This window comes from Mauremys mutica, chromosome 1 (genome assembly GCF_020497125.1).
Source record: "Mauremys mutica isolate MM-2020 ecotype Southern chromosome 1, ASM2049712v1, whole genome shotgun sequence".
Lineage (NCBI taxonomy): Eukaryota > Metazoa > Chordata > Testudines > Geoemydidae > Mauremys > Mauremys mutica.
In genome coordinates, this window is record NC_059072.1 from 67,319,770 (window position 1) to 67,332,604 (window position 12,835).

The 12,835-nt window shown below is 38.6% G+C and overlaps 1 protein-coding gene across 4 annotated transcripts in view; it reads right to left on the reverse strand.

The window, feature by feature from the left end:
- Positions 1 to 12,835, reverse strand: part of PTPRR (protein tyrosine phosphatase receptor type R) — a 210,581-nt gene that overhangs the window by 86,502 nt on the left and 111,244 nt on the right. For all 4 annotated transcript variants that reach the window (XM_045010941.1, XM_045012312.1, XM_045011670.1 and 1 more), the window contains one exon: positions 6,059 to 6,169. In XM_045010941.1, coding sequence (XP_044866876.1) covers positions 6,059 to 6,169 — 111 coding nt within the window. The remainder of the gene's footprint in view (positions 1 to 6,058; positions 6,170 to 12,835) is intronic.

Sequence of the window (12,835 nt, forward strand, 5' to 3'; positions counted from 1 at the left end):
TGCATGGCACTGTTGTAGCTGGTGTCACAAGATATTTACGTGCCAGATGTGCAAAAGATTCATATGTCCCTTCATTCTTCAACCACCATTCCAGAGGACATGTGTCCATGCTGATGACAAGTGTGCTCGATAACAATCCAAAGCAGCACAGCCCAATGCATATTCATTTTTATAATCTTAGTCAGATGACACCAGCAGAAGGTTGATTTTCTTTTTTGGTGGTTTGGGTTCTGTAGTTTCCGCATCGGAGTGTTGCTCTTTTCAGACTTGTGAAAGCATCCGCCACACCCCGCCCCTCTCAGATTTTGGAAGGCACTTCAGATTCTTAAACTTTGGGTTGAGGGCTGTAGCTATCTTTAGAAATCTCATATTGGTACCTTTTTTGCATTTTGTCAAATCTGCAGTGAATGTGTTCTTAAAATGAACCACATGTGCCGGATCATCATCCGAGACTGCTATAACATGAAATATATGGCAGAATGCAGGTAAAACAGAGCCAGAGGCATATAATTCTCCCCCAAGGAGTCACAAATTTAATTAACATGTTATTTTTAACGAGCATCATCAGCATGGAATGGAAGCACGTCCTCTGGAATGGTGGCCAAAGCATGAAGGGGCATTCGAATGTTTAGCATATCTGGCATGTATATACCTTGCAATGCCAGCTACAAAAGTGCCATGCAAATGCCTGTTCTTACTTTCTGCTGACACTGTAAATAAGACATGGGCAGCATTATCTCCCGTAAATGTAAACAAACTTGTTTGTCTTAACAATTGACTGAACAAGAAATAGGACTGAGTGGACTTGTAGGGTCTAAAGTTTTGCATTGTTTTGTTTTTGAATGCAGTTATGTAACAAAAAAAATCTACATTTATAAGTTGCACTTTCATGATAAAGAGATTGCATTTTACAGTACTTGGATGAGATGAATTGAAAAATACTATTTCTTATTTATCATTTTTACAGTGCAAATATTTGTAAAAAATAATATGTGAGCACTGTACACTTTGTATTCTGTGTTGTAATTTAAATAAATATATTTGAAAATGTAGGTGGTATAAATAATTTAAAGCGAGTCCCAGTATCAGCAGACAAAATAAGTATAGTTTTGCAATCTCCAGCTCAGTGTCTTTTTCATCCTCCCAGACCTTAGGAAATCCCTCTGGCCTGCAGTATCTACAGGCAGGGCCGGCTCCAGAGTTTTTGCCGCCCCAAGCGTCGAGGAAAAAAACAACAAGCCGCCATTGCGATCGGCGGCAGCTTCACCGCGTGGCTTTATTCTTTGGCGGTAGTTTGGTGGCAGGTCCTTCCCTCCGAGAGGGACTGAGGGACCCTCCGCCGAATTGCCGCTGAAGAGCCCGACATGCTGCCCCTTCCCCTTGGCCGCCCCAAGCACCTGCTTGCTCAGCTGGTGCCTGGAGCCAGCCTGTCTACAGGGGATTCCACAAGCTCCTGAGTAACTGAGGAACATAATGTGTTGCTTCTACTTCCCTTTGCCACAAATCCAGGAACTTTTATGGTGCTTCCACTCAGTGAGGCTCCGTGAGTACTCTCACTCAAGCCCCTTTGTCAGGGCCTGTCACTGCCTAGCCCTATGTGTGTGACTGGATATAGCTTGTACATCCATTTTCATGGTAATATTCAAAGATTAATATTTCAGTGTGAGCTTGGAATTGTCCCATTTACAAGCAATTCACCCATTAGGCAGGCCTCAGTAACATATGTAAACACTATATTTATTTAATCGAGTTAGAGAATAAATCACATAAGTAAAGTGAGCAAGATTTGGAGGAAAATAGCCCTAATTGTATTACAAAACCCAACAGGTATATTGGATACATAAATACAGATGTTTGAGATATTCTAACCACTTTCCTCCTACAAATCATTTTGGGCTTCTCTGCTTTCTGATAATTCCTAGATACTTGATTATGGGAATATCACTCTGCCATTCATGGCACAACATTTTAAATCACATATTTACATTGCTTTCTTTCAATGTGATGTCTCATTTGGAGGCACAGTCAGTTAGGTCTTTGGGGTCCATCTAGACTAGCATAATTTCCTACCTCTCTCCAATACTCTGCTATTTGAGTATAGAAAAAAAAACCCAGTAAATTTAGATCTCACCAATAACAAGCTGTGAAATGAGTTAAGGAACCATGTTTGGTCTTCATTTAGACATGGTTTCTGCTAACAAGGTTTGCCCAAACAGTGTGGATGGGGAAAAATCATATCAAAACCGTGTTTAAAAAGGCATTCTGGATTTTTAAAAAAGGTTTTTAAAAACAGTTTGGCTCTAACAACAATAGCCAACAAAACTATGCAAGTAACCAATTTAGTTACAGCCATGTTTAAAGAAAGCTTAGACTCAGGTCAAGGCTGAGTGTAGACAAGGCCTTCATGGCATAAAGTGTCTGACCCTGTTATAGCACATGAGCTAAGGAAAGGCAGTTCTCTACAGCCACCTCAGAACACTAGGATAAATGGCACACACTAACACAGAGATACAGGATGACTGAAAAATATGAAGAAAAATCCCTAATCTTTAAAGAGTTGCTTTCTAGGACACAGTGGGACATCTTTAAATTTTGCATATATGGGGGCCCTGGTGTAGACTCACAACTCAATGAGAATGCAACTCCTCTTCCTGTCACCTCCTTGCTTGGGTCCACATGGAGTCATGAGTAGGCCTAATCTACATACACTGAAGTTCACACCTTTTGTTTCTGCCCAGAATACCTCAAAAGAGATCTTAATTTTCATAGGCAAATTGATTTTTAACTCATATCTTTTGTTATTTCAGTGCATGAATGTGTGTGGACACTCTCACTTCAGAATAAAAGTATATTGTTTTGATTTTGCTTAAGTCACTCAATAAAGCTTACTTAAGAAAACTTGAACGAGGCCTCCTAGAAAGAGAAACTAACCCTTGGACTAGCTAGAAATCCTTGGTTAATCTCCTACTATTCCCTCAGCAATTCTACTAAGCACTGAACATAAGATGTTAACATGATGCAGTATTTTTAAAATTAATCTCATGTTTTCAAGAATAAAAAGGCCAAGTTTGGTTTTCTTTGATGTATGGGGTCATACATTGTTTGTGCATATTCCTATGATCATAGCGCTTTTGAATATCCTGAAAATTTTGTGAAGTCTAAAAGCTGCACAAACTTCAGAACAAATGATCAGTTGTGAAAATTTTTACAGGACAAGTGAATTTCCTGTTATTTAATATTCTCCTGATTAAAGTGTTTCTAAAATTCAATCAAGTGGCAGAAACCCCCTCACCCCACATGATTTTGATAAGAACCACCCTGCCAAAATAATGAATGACAACTTACATTTTTATAAACAACTAGGGCCAGTCAAAAAATGTTGAATCTCACAACTGACACAAAAAAGGGTGACTTTTTTTTGTCTTTTCTTTTTTGTGTTTGAAAAAGTCATCCTGTTTTTCAAATTTCAGAATTTGAAAACTTTTGACAAGAAAAAGGGACACTTTTTTAAAAATAAAAAATTATCCCATTTGTTAACCAGCTCTACAAGTAACCTATAGTCTAATAATTACCTATTTATTAATAAAGAGCACATTAAGAAATATGGATCATTTTTTAAATATTTCAAAAGAAAAAAGGGCTGAATTCATAAGAAATATTCAAAATGAATAGTTCAACCTGCTCTATCAAATATAGTATTATTTATGAAAATGGTTAGTGTAATAACAAACCATTATCTATTAAAAATAAAAATCACAGACAGAACTGTTCTCCTTAGAATAGCATTGTTAAATAGTTAATTAGTCTGTTGCTTAATAGGTTATAAATGATGTATGGAGCTCCCAGAAGAAATTAGTCCATAGTCTGGACTGCAGAAGAGGACTTCTGGTGGTGAATCCCTTCTGAGACACAAAGAACATAGTTATTCTGGTGATGAGGGGGTCACAGAAATAAATGGGTGGCCTGGAAGGAACAATTTACTGGTCTGAATTTAGCTCATGTAGTACTGTATTACTGTATATAGCAATACACTGCATAATCAAATATAGGTTTGATAGTTTTCTTATTGCAGTTCATTAATAAATTCCAGAGAAATTAAAAATAAAATATGTAAAGACTTTTAACGCACAATCTTCTGTCAGTGTAAAAACTGTGCAGTTAAATATCATGATTTGTAAAATCCAATTAAGAGAAAAGGCTGTACAGTTTTATAATTTCCATAATAATTCTATAGAACAAAGGATTAACATAGACAATTCAACTAGCTTGCACTAACCACTATTGTGCACCCATCTAATTAGTTTCCACTTCACATTTTAAGAGACACTAAGTAATCTAGATCCAGATTTGGCCAACAGCACCTTTGACACTTCCAGGAATAAGCATTTAGGGATAAATATACAGCTGCAGTATAATTCCAATATAGCCATTTTGGGTACCCCCGTAAAGGCCCAACATTTTGTAGCCTGCAGAATTTGTGATTTTATGTGTGTTAAATTTATGCTTATGCACTCAGATATTATGTAGATAAAAGGAGGAAGGCAGAATAGGTGTCCAAGGTGTTGTACTCTGCTTCCACAAAGTGAACAGCTAGGCAGCAGAGACAGAAACAGTTATCACATCCTTTTCCAGAGTTACATCTTTGATGAGGTGATGTGTTTTATTCTCCATAAAAAATGAGGGGTGAGGAGGGGAAGAGGGAGGATTAATGTTTGTCAGGTGGGAAAAAAACAAGAACTCCCCCATCCCCAACTTCAGAGAGGCTTTACCAGATTAAGTAAGATTTTGTCATCAAAGATCTATAATTTACAGACTGAACAACAAATCTTCATCTGAAATGTTATTTCCATTTTAACATATGGATGTAAAATCTGCAAATCCAAAGGTATACAGGCAGACATCTAAATGCCCTTGAAAGCAAGTGTGTTTGAAAAGTACTAGGTATTTAATGGAATGAATAGTGCCAAGATTCATCAGAGTTCAACAATTCCTTATCTGTAAAGTTATCCAGAAAAGAAGATGGAAATATTTGGGACATGTGTTAAGAATGAACACATTCTTGAGCAGCTGGAGGAACATGAAAGTGGGGCAAACCAAAAGAATCCCTCCACTGAACACTACTCAGAGAGAGAAAACTTATGGAACTTAACATCACTGAGGGTATGCAAAGAATGGCCCTGGAGACGCAGGGACGGTGAAGCCTTCCTCGTGCCCTAACAGTGTGGGAATGATTCAGATTCTGAAGCTATAACTGACAGTTTCCTTTTTTATTAAAAAATCAAATTGAAAAAGATTTCAGAGTGTCCCTTTAATACCTCCAGTGTCAAAATGCACTCAGGGTCCTTTAAATTTTGTTGAGTTTCATTCATTGGAGTGTTCATTCATTGGCAAGGATGTTCACTGGACACTCTGTGGCTAGACACCTGACCACCAGACATATACTGCATCACATGTTAGACGTCATGTTAAAAGAGCAGATAAATAACACACTTACTCCTAACTACATTTTTGAATAGTGGTCATATGAATATTTTCAATGTCAAATTCATATTTTATTGTAATTATATTGTTACACAGTGCTAATACCATATTACCATATTATCATGTATAAAGTGTATTATCTCAATGTTGTGGTTTTTATTACCACATAATATAAAAAATAAAATACACTAGAAATCTGTAGTGACATTGAGGGCTCCTGTGACTTCTCTAAACCACTCACTTAGGCTTCACTCTCATGGTTTATCATGTTACTAGAAGCCCTCAATTTAATTACTGCATGGTTATTGTGCATGGTTAAATGTCCATTAGTTCTGAAGCTTACCATTAGTGATATTTTATATCAGATATAAAACATTCTAAACATAATAAGTATTTCTATTACTCATCAGGCTTTGGCCTCCCACCACTATCAGAGTTACTTACTGTTACTTAAAGGCTGAGCTTCTGACTATTTTATGAAAACCCTCTTGAAATAAAGGAGGCAGGATTCTGTCTTTCAGACTGATGTAAGCAATACATAAATGAAAACAGAAAGAAGGTAAAGCAACAGACTTACCATTAAACATGTTGCTACAATGACAAAGATGCTGAGAAATATGACAACTGCATAAAATCCTTCTTTGCTCCAGATTTTGTCCGCTTCATGCTGGCCTTGCAAAACATTTTTCTTTATTACAAAAAAAAAAAAAAAGGTTGAAATTCTACAAAAGCATGTGCAGATTGAAGAGATCTTATCAGGCACCATGCATTATTTCAGATTTGTTATAGTACACATTCTGTAGTATATGGCTCTGACCGCTGCCAGTTCTATATCTACCTAAAACAAGCAAACAGGCTGAACTATACGTGTTTGCCACAATAATCCTAACACACCCAGAGATGATTTAAGATCTTAGTGACTATTGAAGTAATCTTCCCACAGATGCAATGGACTGGTCTGAAGCTAAGTAAACAAGACTCATTCTTTCTTGGAAACTACCTGGCCCATCAGGTAAGAGGGTAGTACTCATATGTGTGCTGAGGAAATTGCTCTTGCTGTCTCATTTTGCTGCGTCTCCTCCCACAACACCTACACACTAGCCTACGTACTATCTACACCTTACACAGAAGTGAAAACAGGTGCAAACAGAATCTCCGTGATGTATTAATAAGCTGAAAAGCCCTGACATTCTAACCTAAAGAAAAACCCAAAACAACCTCTCCCCCACATATTAAATTCTGATTGTACTTCAAGCAATCTCCTAACTTTAGGGACTCCCAATGATATTACATTTCTAAAGCAGCTCTGTACACTGAAAAATGCAGAGCTGTTGGGGAATATAAAATAAAAAACAAATAATGTTTATTCTGTCTTTATTGCAGTGACAGCCTGGTTGGAATATCAAATAATAAGATTTTGGCTACATTTTCAAATGGAAAAAAGCTTAATTGAAACTTGGTTCTAATAGAATCCTCAGTCCAATTGTAATACATTATTCAGAATATGATGTATATACTTGCAGCAGATGCAATCTTCACTTGTGTGTTTCAAAGGGAAAAAGATTACATATAAATAGACTTGAAAGAAATTAAGTTGTACATATAACTACAGAAAGTCACACTCCTAATCTCAGTCTATTTCTTTATTGTATTTCTTGAATAAAATTGTCAAGTTGAGAGAAAAGAAGGTATTTAAATCAGGTCTTCAATACGCATTTCCGAAGTCTCGCTGCTCCCCTTTCATAGAAAAGCCCTGTATGGAGCCTAGGCTGTAACTTAACGAACTAATTCATGTGAAAACTAAAAATTGCCTCATCTTCACTATGATTTTCCTCAATTTAATCAACTTGAGTTAAGAACAAACTTTCTTTCCTAGGCCTTGTCTACACTTGTGCACCATGTAGGATACGTGTAGCCACACACCGCAGTGAAGGGGAAGCTCCATCCACACTCACTGTGGTGTGTAGCTACATGTGGCTGTGAAAAGCTCCAGCAGGGGGAAGATAGCGGGGAAAGACTCTGGCAGCAGAAAGCTTCTGGAGCATTTCCCTGCCACCTCCCTCTTGTCAGAGCCTTTCCCTGCTGCTGGAGGCTTTCACAGAGGCAGGGAAAGGCATCAGCCTTGCTAGGAGGGAGGGGGATAGTACACTGCTAAAAATAGCAGTGTAGAGATGGGAAGCGCTGTGCGGCTGGCCTGTGTCAGCTGACTCAAGCTCCAGGAGCTAAGGGGCTGTTTAACTGTGGTGCAGATGTTTAGGGCTCTGGGATCCTGCAACCCCAGAACCCAGGCTCCAGTCCAAGCCCAAATGTCTGCACTGGAGTTAAACAACCCTTTAGCCTGAGCCCTGGGAGCCTGAGTCAGCTGACATGGGCCAGCCACAGGTGTTTAACTGCAGTTTAGGCATACCCACAGAGAACTGTGTAGGGTACATACTCTAGGGGTTCAGGTGTGTTTCTTCTCTACTTGCCTAAGCAGTGCCTCTCCGTCTACAAAGCTATTTATATCCATACCAGCTGGGCATGCAGTGTGTGTACTCCACACACGGCCGCAAGTATAGATGTGCCCCTAATGAAGACACAGGAATCCCTAAAGCAAATGTTCCATGAGGTTGACTTTATAGACTTGGAGTCACCTGATCACCACAGAGGGAAAAGTTCAGGAGTCTCATAGAGGGGGTGGGTGTGTGTTCTGCAAACTCAAGAGGTCCTTCTGCTCCATGCTGATCCCTGGGCATGGTTTGGAGCTGTGTTGACATTGGGTATGCTAGCAGAAGCATGGGTAATTCATGCTCTGAAATCTGCCAGGTCTCCTGGGACCTTGCAATACTGAGCAATGTTAGACACCTGCACAAACTCCTTTGACCTAGAGCCCTCCCAAACAGGGAAAGCCCTACTCAGGTAGAATTCAAGCAGAGGAGTTTGTGTGCATTGACAGCAACATGGACTGCAGGGATAGAGGGAGACATAACTGAGAGCAGCCACAGCTGTTTTGAGTCAACATAGATTTGCTTCCCTCTGGTTGTAGAGAGGCAGAACCATTCAGTGCCTAGTCTGTGTAATTCACAGAATGTAGCTTTATAGAATACAGCACACACAGATAAGTATTTGATTGGATGGTTAATTTAGGGGTGCTTATTTTTTTAAAAAAATTACTACGTATTGACTTATAATTAGAAAATCTCCTTAACAAGAATATTCTTTTGTTGAGATGCCAGTCTGTCACAGCACTGGAGGCCAGATGGCAAAATGATACTCACACAGTACACCCGATAAAATCAATGAGAGTACTTGGGTGGGAAACTGCTCAGCAATGTGAGCACTTGGTTTCACAACCTGGCTCTAATGGCTCTGTACGTGTCCACAGGCTGAAAACGAATTCTAAATCACTTCTTGCAGTGAACCACTCAAAAAATGGAAGCGTTTTTGGCATACTGGCCAATTATTTCTGCTGAAATTGTTCCTTACCATATTTAAACAACAAGTTCACTGCTTTCACTATTTGTTTTGTAGTGTTTCATGCAATTCAGTTACCTCAACGCAGTAAGGAGGTTATTTTATCTAATGTTTACAGGATAGGCCTGAGTCTTCATGCTGGCTTAAGGCCCAACATTGCAGCTGCCCTGCAGTTTGAACTCCCATTGACAGCCATAGGACTTCTGTGTTCAGAGCAGCTGCAGCATTGGCCCATAAGCTATAAAATAACTGTTTGACCTTGGGGAGGTTACCTGACAACCTTCCTGTGTTTCAGACATCCCACGTGGAAAACTGGATTAAAAGCAGGAGCTCATTGAGCATCAGCTGAGCTGCCCTTTCATAAATAAATGCTGCCCTGTACCTCCCCATCTAAAGATCAAATAAACTAGAGAGTTGACTAGCTGACATAATTTTTGAACTACTGGCTGAGGGACTTTAGTTACTTTATTTTTAGTACATTAGTGGAACAGTAGAGTTTTTTTTTTAAATGGTAGAACTTATAAGTAGTTGAATCTACTATAATTCTTCTCCATTACAAATGCAGTGCACATTTTCTCCTGATTTTGTTTTTCTCAAAGTCAGATCTAAACCATTTTGAAACGTTAGGTAATTGTCTATATAAAGGCAAAAATTACACACCACAGCTCTAACACAGACTGACATGCCATTTTGGAACATCGAAATATTATATTAGCCTAACAAAAGAAGTCGGTACCCTTGATTCTAATAAAGAATAGGAAGGACAGCAGAACTCTCACTTAAACTCTTTTGTAATTATGATAGCAGGGGTTCTGGACTATTGTAGCTGAGTCACTTCGTGTCTATGATAAGAAAATAATTTGTGAGATGGTGTCAATTGTTCAGGACTATTTGTTCCGAAGTCCAGAAAAACTGATAAGACGGAGCTATAAACAATTAAGTTAATCTAAAACAGCTTAGTTGTTACGCTCCTAGAGACAAAAGCTTTGCTGGTAGAGTCCTCCTTATTGAGAGCAGAAAGTCAGAGATGGTAAGAAAAAAAAGGCCTGTCAGCAGAGACAGACACTGAAACTTAAAGATGCAAGGGTGTGCTGATTAAATGAACTGGAACTATAACATATGTCACTAGCTAAGTGGCAGTTCTCCAAGCCTCAGATAGGTATAATGTAATGCTTTGATTTTCTCACAGGGCTTGTCTACACACAAACTTGCACCAATTTAGTTTAACTGGTGCAATACCCTCTGTGGACACTCAAGTCTGTTTAGAAACAGTTTGTATCAATATAGCTTAAGTTAGTATGGAATCAATTTAAGCTAAATTGATATAAACTATTTCTAAATGGATTTAAGAATGTCTATGTAGGGGTCTGTTCTGGTTTATCTAAATTGGTGTAAGCTAGTGTGCAGACAAGCCCTTGGTTTTTTATAATTTTTTTTTCTCTACGATAACTTTGGACCTAAGCTGTTATTAAGGCACCTCCTGTGAACTATTCTCAGGGACAAAGGAAACGAACGCCTGACCTCTGGTAATGGAGAGAGGTGGGAGAGGAGAAGCACCTGACCAGTAGCACTCTGTGCAAGGCATGGGCAGAAAGTTGCTTCCAACACACTGGCTGTAGTCAGTAAGGAGCATGAGTAGAGCTTGGAGACCACAGAAATTGGTGTGACTCTGGGTTATAGCCCCTTATTGCCTCTGCCCTGCAAACATTTGTTCTTTGGGTGGATTTAGGGATACATGAAAAATTGGTCAGTTAACATGGCTGGGAGGTGAAGATTAAATGTACTGTCTTTTAGACCTCGATTTCTACAAAGACTGACACATGAGTCGTTCCACTGAAGTCAATGGGACTAGTTACACATGTAAAGATAAGCGTGTGCATAAGTCATTGCAGGATCAGGGCCTTATTTATGTAATCTGTTAAAAATGGAATAAAGACATTCAAATAATGCTCTTGTCTTCCCAATAGCATTAAACCCACCTGACTTTATGAGCTATTTTGTATGAAGAATTCTAGAGAAAACTTCAAGAAACCTTTAACTTTGTATTGGCTACATTTATCTGATTGACAGAGAGAGAATTCAAATACCTAGTAGTTTTAGACTACTGAAACTGAGGAATGACAATTTGCTACTGTATGTAACATAAGTGAGATTTCAAAGTCAGCACTTTGTTTTTTCAGACAGTCTATCCTAGCTTGAAATCATTTCTCCATCCATAAGAAGTTATTCACATATGCTTTCTTCCCATGTCTATTTGAATTGTTATTTGTAATTGAAGTATTTGGAACAGATAATCATATCTCTCAAATTCATACACTTCAGCACTAAAGTAAATTTTCATTTAAAGAAAGTATTTTAGGGCTGCAGCCCAGGTGGCTGATTAGAGGTGTAATGAACAGATCTGACATTAGGACAGGACTGCTTAGCTTCACTTTGTGATCCTATAACTCAATGTCCTATAACCTCAGTATCTGCACCGTGAAAACCCTTTCATTTCCATAGTTTACCTGCTGTAGGAAACACATGCGACTTTGCTCATTATAACTTGTTTTTATATTGCACTTTTCATACTGAAAATATATTGCAGCACTTTACACTGAATTAGAACTTTAAAATGAGGTAGAAAAATGTCCATGCAGCAACTATGTAGGCTAGTGTAGCACCCATTATGCACTCAGCAATGACTCACACACAGGCCTGGACATAAAGGCCTTGATCCTTTGCTTGGCATAGGAATCAACAGGACTGGGGATGGGGGACTGGAGCTGGTCAAAGTTTTCTGTTCAGAATGTTTTTTTGACCAAAAACTGCTCTCTCATCAAAATGGAAATTTGCACAGGAAAATCTGTTTTTGATTAACTGTTTCGAGATTTTTCATGAAATTGACCTCACACAGAGTTCAAGGGGCTTTATGTGTAATTATGGGCTTCCAAGCACCAGACAAGATCCAAAGTGATTTGATTATAGCCTGATGTGTTTGTGAGAACTCAATGGCTTCCTTTCCTTTTTTCTTTAATTATTATTTCCTTTGGTGTCACGAGGTAAACCCAAAGTCAAACATATGTCCAAATGCAACGTCTGCAGAGCACTACTGATGTGGCAGCCAGCACTGGTCCTGTTTCAAAAGAGATTATCTTTAAAAATAAAAGTTGTAATAAAAAATAACAAGACGTTTTAAGGGCTCTCTCCTTTTTGGGCCAGGTAAAAAAAAATAAAGTGGGCAAACTTTCAAATCTCTCACTCTACCAGAAAACAAAGTCAGCAATAGATAAAATAAACAAATACAATGCTCCCAAAGCCATTCAAGGCACAGTTTAACCCTGTATGGACCAAGCAGGAGGTTGGACAACCTTGAAGTGGAGAATTATCATGAAATCTGAATTCTATTTGTGTCATCACAGAAGTCTTCAGACCAGACAACTCACATATAAAAGACCAAAGTTTCTTAGGCCATATCTATACATACAGCGGTGCAGTGACACAGCTGTACCAATACAGCTGTGCCGCTCCAGCACATCTGGTGAAGATGTTCTATGCTGACAGGAGAGAGCTCTCCTATCAGCATAATAAAACCATCTCTGCAAGTGGCAGAAGCTATGTCAGTAGGAGAAGCTCTCCCACCAACATAGTGCTGAGCACACGAGTGCTTATGTTGGTGTAACTTATGTTGCTCGGGGTGTGTGGTTTTTTCACACCCCTGAGCAACTTAAATTATGCCGACATAAGCTGTAGTGTAGTCATAGCCTGAGTGATTATATGATCCATTCAAGCTTTCTTTAAATAATTTAACAGGAATATTTTTTATTATTGCCTTGCAATAATAATAAAAACAACTTTTATTAGCCATACATTCTCCTCAATATCAGTACCTTAGCCCAAGAACTAACACAGCCCTTAATAA